This window comes from Nicotiana attenuata, unplaced genomic scaffold, assembly GCF_001879085.1.
Source record: "Nicotiana attenuata strain UT unplaced genomic scaffold, NIATTr2, whole genome shotgun sequence".
NCBI classification, from domain to species: domain Eukaryota; kingdom Viridiplantae; phylum Streptophyta; class Magnoliopsida; order Solanales; family Solanaceae; genus Nicotiana; species Nicotiana attenuata.
Genome location: NW_017670417.1, coordinates 684,573 through 695,510, shown reverse-complemented (window position 1 = coordinate 695,510; position 10,938 = coordinate 684,573). Strand labels below are relative to the sequence as shown.

General features: G+C 37.1%; 3 protein-coding genes across 4 annotated transcripts; 2 read left to right on the top strand and 1 right to left on the bottom strand.

Moving 5' to 3' along the window:
- The first annotated feature begins 2,439 nt into the window (after positions 1-2,439).
- On the top strand, positions 2,440-6,641 carry LOC109239147 (probable LRR receptor-like serine/threonine-protein kinase At3g47570). Of its 2 annotated transcripts, XM_019405669.1 has the most exons (4): positions 2,440-3,380; positions 3,486-3,506; positions 3,591-5,869; positions 6,015-6,641. In XM_019405669.1, exons 3-4 carry the CDS (start codon positions 4,363-4,365, stop codon positions 6,158-6,160), a joined length of 1,653 nt encoding a protein of 550 aa, XP_019261214.1. In that variant the 5' UTR covers positions 2,440-3,380; positions 3,486-3,506; positions 3,591-4,362; the 3' UTR covers positions 6,161-6,641. The 2 variants fall into 2 exon arrangements, with proteins under 2 accessions (XP_019261214.1, XP_019261215.1); XM_019405670.1 differs by having other exon boundaries at positions 3,486-5,869.
- Positions 2,918-3,931, top strand: LOC109239140 (LRR receptor-like serine/threonine-protein kinase FLS2). The gene has a single exon (XM_019405658.1). The coding sequence runs from the start codon at positions 2,918-2,920 to the stop codon at positions 3,929-3,931; it is 1,014 nt and encodes a 337-aa protein (XP_019261203.1).
- Positions 6,642-8,353: 1,712 nt separating the features above from the next.
- On the bottom strand, positions 8,354-9,260 carry LOC109239138 (uncharacterized mitochondrial protein AtMg00810-like). Its single transcript, XM_019405657.1, has one exon. The coding sequence runs from the start codon at positions 9,239-9,241 to the stop codon at positions 8,354-8,356; it is 888 nt and encodes a 295-aa protein (XP_019261202.1). The 5' UTR covers positions 9,242-9,260.
- Between the last annotated feature and the right edge of the window lie 1,678 nt (positions 9,261-10,938).

The following is a 10,938-nucleotide window of genomic DNA, read 5'->3' as shown; positions in this document are numbered from 1 at the left end:
GTGGCTGTAGGGTCATCAATGCCATTTTTCAAATAGCGTGGCTAGAATTTCTAGCCCATAAGTTGTTGGAGTATATAAACTTGACTTGGTTTACTTTGACATTTCTTCCCACTGTCTTCATTTGTTTGTACTTTTGGGCCCTTCAAAGATTATCTTTACACAAGGCCGGCCGAAGAGCAAAGCAGCTAAAGCCATGGCTTTAGCCCCCAATTCTTTGGGGCCCCATTTTTTAAACTATGTTTTCTATGTTTGATTTTCGTTCAAAAATATTGAATAATATAACGTAAAGAGTATAAAATATTTATAGAAGATGAATAGATAACTATTTACTCAAAGATTGATAATAAATGTTGGTTAATTTAAAGTATGACATTAATTGTCTTCTCCTTTTTTCATAATAAAACTTGTACTTTTTTTCTTCTCCTCCTGCACAGCTATTTATTCTCACAAAAATAAGGACAAGGACATTGAATCAATTAAATTGTACATTCATTGTCATTATTATTTCTAAAGTTTTCAAGCACGCACAATAACAATCAAAACTAATAAAGTAGTGAAACTTTGCTTTGCATTTTTTGTTTGTTTTCACTTCATAGTTGTAAATTGTTTTTTTTTTCCATTATATATTAGGATTCAAATATGTTAATAAGAATAAGGTTACTCAACTTAAAAAAAGATTATTATTGGAACTTTAATACAATCTACAAGAGGATTTCATTAAACAATGATCTCAAAAAAGAATAAATGGACTATTTATATTGTCAAATAGAAAATAACAATCAAAATAACTTACATACATATCATTAATAATTTGCATCTCAAAAAGCTAGACAAAACAGAGTTAAAATAAAAATATATTTGAACTTTTTTTAAAAGCTTAAGGCCTCTTAATAAAGTTTGGCTTCATTGAAATTCTGAAGTCTTAACCGAAAAACAGCGTGGAAACTAACAACAATATATTGATATCTTCTTCTTCTTTTTTTCGGTAGGGGCTGCGTGAATGCAAGGCCCCGCTGCCACAAATTATCACGTAGGCTCGGCCACTTAGGTCGACCTTAGGCGGGCACCCCTCCAAAGTGCAATGAAGGTCACCAACCTAGGCTATGGGTCTTATTGATCGCCCATTGACCCCGTCCAATAGTACAACAGTATATTGATATCATTAATTAGATATCACACGCGGCAAGATAAGGGGGCTTATGTGCGTGAAGCTGTTTCCGAAAAATGTTTTAAAATGTGAAATTCATGTGGCGTCATAAGGATGATTTGTGATTTGTGATTATGAGATGTGGTACCTCGGGGTGATTATTGTTGTAAATCTTATGTTGGAACGGCTTGAGGATTTGAACGGTCATTGTTTTTCATTAATTGATTCACTTGTACTTTAACTATGTTTTGGTTTATTTGATGCGTTATCACATGTTTACTCTTTGTTGCCATTTATTGATTTCGCTTCCCATTGTTAGCTTTATATTAATATTTTCCATAGGTTTTATGTCTAGCTTTATATTGATATTTTGTTTAGTGAGTGTTTTGACTTGAACCTCGGCACTACTCCACTGAGGTTAGTCTTGATACTTACTAGGTACTAATTATGGTGTACTCATACTATGCTTCTGCATATTTTTGTGCAAATCCAGGTATCTCGGATCGAGCCTGTCGCTAGTGTGTTGAGCCATATATTGAGGAGACTTCAAGGTATACCTGTTATTCTCGCTCGCAGGCCTGGGAGTCATCTTCTACTGATTTTCTTACTACTATTTATTGCATTTCCCGACAGTATTATTTTGAGATTTCGCATGTACTCTCTGTAGAGCTTATGAATCCGTATTAGCGGTTCTGGGATTTATTTGACTTTGTATTTTTTGCTTTTGGTTATGTTGAAGCACTTTTCAACTTCATTACTATTAAGTTGGTATTTATTTCGGTTGATCCTACTATGTGATAAGCTTACCTAGTTCTAGGAACTACTTGTCATCACGATCCTAAAGGTTGGATTTTAGGGTCGTGACACTAGAATTTTGTGAACAATAGTGCTCGACACAGGAGAAAAGTTTTAGATTAATTAAGATAACCTATGCTTTTTAATTAGTCACAGTTCCTATCGTTGTAAGTATTATTCTAGCTATGTTATATGTGGCTATAGGGTTGCCAATGCCATTTTCCAGTTTTCAAATAGCGTGGCTAGAATTCCTAGCCCATGAATTGTTGGAGTATATAAACTTGACTTGGTTTACTTTGACATTTTCTTCCTCTGTCTTAATTTGTTTGTACTTTTGGGCCCTTCAAGGATTATCTTTACAATTAGAATTTAAAATTGACACTCAGAAGTCTTAACCGAAAAACAGTGCGGAGACTTACAACAGTATATTGATATCCTATGAATTTAATTGATATCATTAATTAGATCATCTAACATCATTGCTTTTCCTTAACCATTCTTGTTTTAGGAAAAAGAGAAGCCTGCCTGTTATAGTTATGGGCACAAGTTACAATTTTCTCTTTGCTCTTGTAGCTTTCATTCTATTACATGACCATACTTCATTGGCAACTGCTCCCAATATCAGCACTGATGAAGCTGCTCTTCTAGCCTTGAAATCTCATATTTCTTCTTCTGATCCTAACAACATCTTAGCAACTAACTGGTCTTCGTTTAGCCCGGTTTGCAGCTGGATTGGAATCACTTGCAGCTCGCGCAACCATAGAGTTGCAGCTTTAGACATTTCAAGCATGCAACTTTATGGTACTATTCCGCCACACCTTGGAAACCTCTCATTTCTTGTTTCCCTCGACATCAGTAACAACACTTTCTATGGAGAGTTGCCAGAAGAGTTGTCTCATTTGCATTAATGTCACAAGCGATAACTTTACTGGTACCGTTCCATCATTTATTAGTTTGTTAACCAACCTTCACATTATGCGCCTTTCCTTCAACCAGTTTTCTGGAGAAATCCCATCTTCCATTTCCAATCTAACAAAGCTGCAAATGTTGAGAATAAGGGGAAATTATCTAGTAGGAGAGATTCCTCGAGAACTAGGTCATCTTGGTGGCATGACTTTATTAGACCTACAAAATAACCGGCTTATTGGCTCCATACCACCATCAATCTTTAACATTACGACAATGCAAAAACTTGCTCTTACCAACAATAGTCTAACTGGTACGCTTCCAATAACTATATGTGACCATCTTCCAAACTTGGAAGGGCTTTACCTCTCAGGCAACAACCTAGATGGTGTTATTCCACCAACATTAGAAAAATGCAGGAAGCTTCAATTCATGTTATTGTCCGTCAATCAGTTTATTGGAACTCTACCAAGAGAGCTAGCTAACTTGACAGCACTTACAGTATTAGATCTTCGAGACCTGCACTTAAAAGGTAGTATGATATTTCCTTACAAGGAATCGGAAATTTTCTTCCCTCTCTCTCTCTCTCTCTCTCTCTCTCGCAAATCAGTACTCATATATTTCCCGCACATGACAGGAGAGATACCAGCGGAGCTAGGTAATCTTAGGAAACTCAAGGCACTGTCATTATACAATAATGTGTTTACTGGTCCCGTACCTGATAGCATTTTCAACATGTCAGAACTGCAGATCATAGGACTTGGAGAAAACAGGTTTTCAGGTACTCTAACTTCAGATTTAGGCCGTCGACTGCCCAACCTGGAAAAGTTTTCTTGTTCAGGTAATCGTTTGAGCGGTTTTATCTCGTCTTCAATCTCAAATTCTTCAAGACTCACAGGACTTGATATCTCATGGAATAGTTTCACAGATCCAATTCCTGAATCACTTGGTAACTTAGAATATCTTGAGATTTTACACTTGGGGAGTAATAATTTTTTCAGTGACTCAGCATTGAGCTTCCTTACATCACTCACAAACTGTAGGAAACTAAGAGTAGTCAAATTTGTGTTGGGATCGAAATAACATGATGCATGCGGAAGCTAGCTAACAATGCTTGGTGGACAATAAATCAGACGACAAAAGAAAAATATACTAAACTAAGCATAAAGTTTATAATAGTTTGATCAATCGATCTACATATGATAAAACTAATATAAAAGAAGAAAAACTATAAAGAGAAAAATCTCCCGCTAAACAAAACTCTTTAATGACTACATTGTGGATATTTTTTTGTGCTCTTGTGAGAAGTAGAGATCCTTAATTTATAGATGTGCAAAACTTGTCTTCCAAGAAAAGGATAAGACATATTAAGGAGATTTAATCCTTTTAGGAATCTTTTTCCATTCCTTCAAGAAAGAGAGTCCTAATAGATTAGAAATTTAGGAGAAATCCTAACAATTTGATCTAAATCCGTTGGACGGTGTTTTTCCTGCATCAGTTGGAAATTTTCTGCTATGCAAATTTTTGAAGGACAGGGTTGTAAACTGAAGGGCATCATTCCGGAAGAAATTGGTAATCTTACTGGAATGACAATGATGAGTCTGCAAAACAATGAGTTGGCTGGACATATTCCAAATACTATCCAAAGAATGTTGAACCTTCAAGAACTTTACCTGCAAAGCAACAAGATAGAAGGACCGATACCAGATAGTATCTGCAATTTAAAGAGTCTTGGTGCATTAGACTTATCAGGAAATCATTTTTCTAGTTCAGTGCCACCATGCTTAGGAAGTGTTACCAGTTTGAGGAAACTTTATCTAGCTAACAACAGGTTGAATTCAAGATTACCTGCAAGCTTAGGGAGCCTTCAAGATCTCATAGAATTCAATGTTTCGTCCAATTTATTCAGTGGGCAAATTCCTCTAGAGATTGGAAATTTAAAGGCTGCAACACTCATTGATCTGTCAAAAAATGATTTTTCTGGTAAGATCTCCAACATCTTAGGGTTCCTTGATAAAGTGATCAAACTTTCTCTAGCACATAATAGATTACAGGGGCCTATCCCGGATTCATTTGGCAAAATGCTGGCCTTGGAATTCTTGGATTTGTACAATAACAATCTTAGTGGTGAAATTCCAAAGTCATTAGAAGCTCTTGTGTATCTGAAATACTTGAATTTCTCATTTAATAAACTCAGTGGAGAGATTCCCACTGGAGGTCCTTTTGCAAATCTCACAAGTCAGTCTTTCTTGTCCAATAATGCTCTCTGTGGTGATTCTAAGTTTCATGTGTCACCGTGTGTCATCAAATCTACCAAGAGGTCAAAGAGGAAGAAGACAATCTTGGTTTTGTATGTCCCTTTGGGAATGGGCCTGCTTTTTCTTGCATTAGCCCTTGCATATGTATTTTTAAGATTGCGAAAGAAAAAGAAGAATGCAGGTCAAGCAGATGTGTCTCTGGTAAAAGGGCATGAAAGAATTTCCTATTATGAACTTGAACAAGCAACAGAAGGATTCAGTGAAAGCAACTTGCTTGGTAGTGGGAGTTTCAGCATGGTCTATAAAGGGATACTTAAGGATGGTACTCCTTTGGCAGCAAAGGTTTTCAATGTGCAATTAGAGGGTGCATTCAAAAGTTTTGACACAGAATGTGAGATGCTAAGAAACCTCCGCCATCGAAATCTTACTAAAGTCATCACTAGTTGCTCCAACCTTGATTTCAGAGCTTTATTATTGGAATACATGCCGAATGGGACACTTGAAAAATGGCTATACTCTCATAACTTTTTCTTAGACTTGTTGCAGAGGTTAGATATAATGATAGATGTTGCATCTGCAATGGACTATCTCCATAGTGGCTATTCAACACCAGTGGTGCATTGTGACTTGAAGCCAAGCAATATCTTGCTAGATCAAGATATGGTTAGCCATGTCAGTGATTTTGGCATTGCAAAATTGTTAGGCGCAGGGGAGGCTTTTGTTCAAACTAGGACAATTGCAACCATTGGATACATTGCTCCAGGTATTATTACTTTTAAAGCTTCCTCATATCCTTAGAGTACCCAATACATTAATTCTTTCCCTAGGATATAGATTGGTAACAACACTTTTAGATTATTCCTACATAGTAAGGAAGCTCTTCTAATTATTTTCGACTATGATTGCAGACTATGGCCAAGATGGAATAGTATCCACAAGCTGCGATGTTTATAGTTTTGGCATCCTGATGATGGAGACGTTTACAAGAATGCAACCAAGTGATGAAAGATTTACTGGGGACTTGAGCCTACGACGTTGGGTTGGCCGTTGGTGATTCTTTTCCAAGTGGAATTTATAAGGTGGTGGATGCTAATTTAGTGCAGGCAGGGGATGAAAAAACCAACACAAAGATGCAGTGTATTTTATCTATCATGGAATTAGCTTTGAGCTGCACTGTAGTGATACCTGATGCAAGAATCAATATGGATGATCCTCTTTCAACACTCAAAAAGATCAAGCTCCAGTTTGTCAATATTCGCCACTAGGTGGAATTAGACCATCGGCTCAGGATTGATGCTTGATTCCCTATGTTATGTGCACTACTTAAGATGAATACAGTATTACACTTCTGCTTGTATGTCCTCTCTTTTGCTTTCAGAACATCTCAGATTTTGTTCTTTCCCAATGACCCACCATATGCCAGCTGGAAGGGAGCTTCAGATTTTCTTCCTACCTTTTCCAACTGCTAGAGTTTACATTAATCTAATTATACTCCATCATTTTCTCCTCTCTTTCAGAAAAAGACTGAATAAACTTCTATGATGTCACCATTATGCATTAGTTAAAGCAATATATTTTAACGAAATAAAGAAGGCTTCCTTTAAACAGCTCCAGTTTCCAAAAAAAAAAAAAAAAAAAAAGAGCGACATTAGCTGACCAACCTTTTTTATCATTAAAAGAGATCTTCTTGATAGATAGAAATAAGAGAGTGCTAGAAAATAATTCCAATCTTTTGTCATAGCCTTTTTAAGATTCATAAAGGCTTCTTCAGATCATTCAAAGCACCCTTTTCTTAACAGATTAGCCAAAACTCCCCTCAACTCTCTAATGTTGGTGTGTAAAGGTCAACTCACCATTGCACTTATTTTAGAAGGATCAGTATGCATCTCTGCACCATCAATGAAATATCTTGTACTATCAGGTTATGTGACATAAAATAATAGATAGATCTTCGTGACAAGTCTGATATGCTAAATAGGAAAGTAGAGTAATTACCTACTACCTATGTTGCTCGGACTCTCCGAAAATGTGGCCAGATACGTGTCGGATCCTCCAAAAGTAGTGCATTTTTGAAGGATCCGACACGGGTGCGGCTACATTTTGGAGAGTCCGCGCAACATAGCCTACTACGGCCAGTTAAATTGCAGTTATAGTGTAAGAATTTTACATGTTAATAGGAGGAACTGTTATTGAGGTCTAACAAACTAAAAATAGAGAAGCTGAGAGATTTCATCTACTTATCCATCACCTTAAAGTATGAACGAAAGCAAGATCTTTTCATATACACCTTATTCTCATGGGCAGACCTATGTGTGTGCGACCGGGTTCAGTTGAATATGCTTCCTGGATTTTTTTTTCTAATTATTTATATGCATATTATTGTTAAGAGAATCAAGTTATGAATTTCCAGTTAAAGATAAGGTAAGAGATGAATTAGATTACGCTATATATGAAAGTATATACAATGGTGAAGTGACACAGTTTGAATCCGCTTGCTTACCAGAAGCTTGTATTCAAATGAGAAATTGGATCAAGTTTAGTTTCAAAGTCCCATTTCTTTGTTGATATTTACCAAGTTGTCTTTGCTGCTCTTCATTTTTTAAAAACTTTTCCTGATATTCAACTTGTAAATGCAACGCCACAAGTGACCAGAAAGAATAGGACTTCCTGGTTTACACTTTTGGCACATCCAATATGTTGGGATAAAAAATAAATAATAATCCCGCCCAAGAATAATACCCACGATAAATAACAATAACACAAGAGAGTAACAACGACACCAAATATTTTAACGGGGTAAAATACAATACCCGAGCAGAGGAATATTACCACTATAATATTACAACTTAGTAGTGTCAAGAGACTACTACAACTTCGAAGGAAATAATACTCTTTATTTAAAACACCTCACTATAATATTACTCCCACTCACTATTTATCTCACAGACTACAATCTGTGGATTACTCTCTCTAACTCTCTGTTGCTTCTCTCGATTTGGTGTATTTAAAACTGAAACGGAACACTTCCTTTTATAGGCAAAGTTGCCGTCCAAATTAACCAATCAGAATTGGTTGTTGCAAGTTGCAAGATGGGCAACGCCCAAAATCAATTCCAAAACCAATTCTTCAAATTGGTTTTACAACTTGTTCTGCAGCGCCCACCATTGCCTTCCCTTTCTCCAATCATATCTTTTTCCCTTTTTTTTCTTTTTTCTTTTATTTAATATGGGCCCCACAAATCTCTCCCTTAATTTTGATTTTTCTTCATTCCAAGTCTTGATCTCAATCTCTGAAAATCTTCAAATTTGAGAGGCTTGGTAAAAATATCTGCAACTTGATCATGAGATTTCACATACTTGAGCTCGACTTCCTTCTTGGCAATGCTTTCTCTAATGAAGTGATACCTTGTATCAATATGCTTACTTCGATCATGATACACTGGATTCTTCGCGAGTGCTTGTGCGGATTTGTTGTCAATACAAATCTCTGTAGCTTCAATTTGTGGCAAATTGAGCTCCTTCAATAATCTTCTCAGCCAAATAGCATGACACGTACAAGATGTTGCTGCTATATATTCAGCTTCACACGTCAAGAGAGTAACAATTGATTGTTTTTTTGAACTCCAAGAAATAACAGAATCACCCAAGAAAAATACAAAACCGGTTGTACTTTTTCTATCATCAATATCTCCGGCATAATCACTATCACAAAATCCCATAAGGTTGAAATCATTAGAAGAAGAATAAAATAACCCAAAGTCAATCGTACCTTTTAGGTAACGAAGAATTCTTCTAGTGACTTTCAAATGAGTGGAGGTGGGAGCTTCCATGAAGCGGCTTACTACTCCAACTGCAAAGAGTATATCTGGCCTGGTACAAGTCAAGTACCTCAAACTTCCCACAAGACTTTTGAAAAATGTGGGATCCACTTTTTCTCCTTCATCAAACTTGGACAATTTTGTCCCACTCTCCATCGGTGTGTTCACGGGGTTGCAATCGAGCATGTTGAACTTCTTCAATATCTCTTTTGTATAGCTTTCTTGAGAGATAAAAATTCCATCCTCCATCTGCTTCACTTCTAGGCCCAGGTAATATGACATGAGCCCTACGTCTGTCATCTCGAACTCACGGGACATATCTTTCTTAAAAGCTTCAAACAAACATGGGTTATTGCCCGTGAAAATAAGATCATCAACATAAAGACAAACAAGTAAGATATCTCCATTAGTATGAACTTTAAGGTAAAGAGCATATTCATGGAGACAACGAGTAAACCCATTTCTTGAAAATATTTGTCGATGCAACTATTCCATGCTCGTGGGGCTTGCTTTAATCCATATAAAGCTTTCTTCAACCGCAACACTTTATCTTCATGGTTTTTGACCACGAAGCCCAATGGTTGTTCAACATAGACTTCTTCTTCAAGATAGCCATTCAAGAAGGCTGACTTGACATCTAGTTAATGGATCTTCCATTTCATTTGTGCCGCCAAAGAGATCAACAAACGAATCGTCTCCATGCGGGCAACAGGTGCATAGACTTCTTCATAGTCAATGCCTTGCCTTTGCTTGTAGCCTTTAGCCACAAGTCGTGCCTTGTATTTCTCCACATCTCCATCAGCATTCTTCTTTATTTTGTATATCCATTTCACTCCAATTGCTCGATGACTCTTGGGAAGAGTTGTTAACTCCCAAGTGTTGTTTTCTCTATTGACTCAATCTCCTCTTCCATGGCTTGTCTCCAATTTTTGTTTGTAATAGCTTCATCAAAGTTCATTGGTTCACTGTCAGCAAAGAGACAACATAAAAAATCAAAATTAGTAACTTTTTCTGTGTCCTCATAGAGCTCTTGAATACTCCTTGTCCTTTGCGGCTGTTCATTTGAACTTTCTTGAGAAGAGGGAGATGCAACATTGGTTAGAGAAGGAGGTGGAGTTGTATACTGCACAGGTTCCACGGTCTCTGGTTCTTCTTCATCACCAAAATATGGAAGAAAATCATATGAAGTTTCTTCTTGAGCTTCCCAATCCCATGCCAATTCTTCATCAAATTCAACATNCAAATTTAGTTCTTTTTGCTTGAAAATGTACTGTAGGCTTTTGTGATCTGTAAACACTTCAGAATGCTCGCCATAAAGGTAGTGTCGCCATATTTTTAATGCAAACACCACTGCTGCAAGCTCCAAGTCGTGTGTGTGGTAGTTTTTTTCATGATTCTTTAACCGCCTGGAAGCATAAGAAATAACTTTTCCATTTTGCATTAGAACACAACCAAGGCCCACTCTGGAGGCATCACAATACACTGTGAACCCACCCGAACCTGTCGGCAAGGTTAACACAGGTGCAGTGGTCAACCTCTTCTTTAACTCTTGAAAACTCTGCTCACAAGCGTCTGACCATTGGAACTTAACTGCTTTCTGAGTCAACTTAGTTAATGGAGCTGCAAGTAAGGAAAACCCCTCCACAAACCTTCTATAGTAGCCAGCTAACCCCAAGAAACTCCTGATTTCGGTTGGCGTTGTCGGCCTAGGCCAGTTCTTGACTGTTTCTGTCTTCTGAGGGTCTATTGTTATTCCTTCACTAGATACCACGTGGCCTAAGAATGCCACTGACTGCAACTAGAACTCACATTTTGAAAACTTGGCATAAAACTCATTCTACTTCAAGGTCTGCAAGGCTATTCTGAGGTGTTCGGCATGATCTTCCTTGCTCTTAGAGTACATCAAAATATCATCTATAAACACAATAATAAAGGTATCTAGGAATGGCTTGAAAACTCTATTCATGAGGTCCATGAATGCAGCTGGAGCATTTGTCAACCCGAAGGACATCACT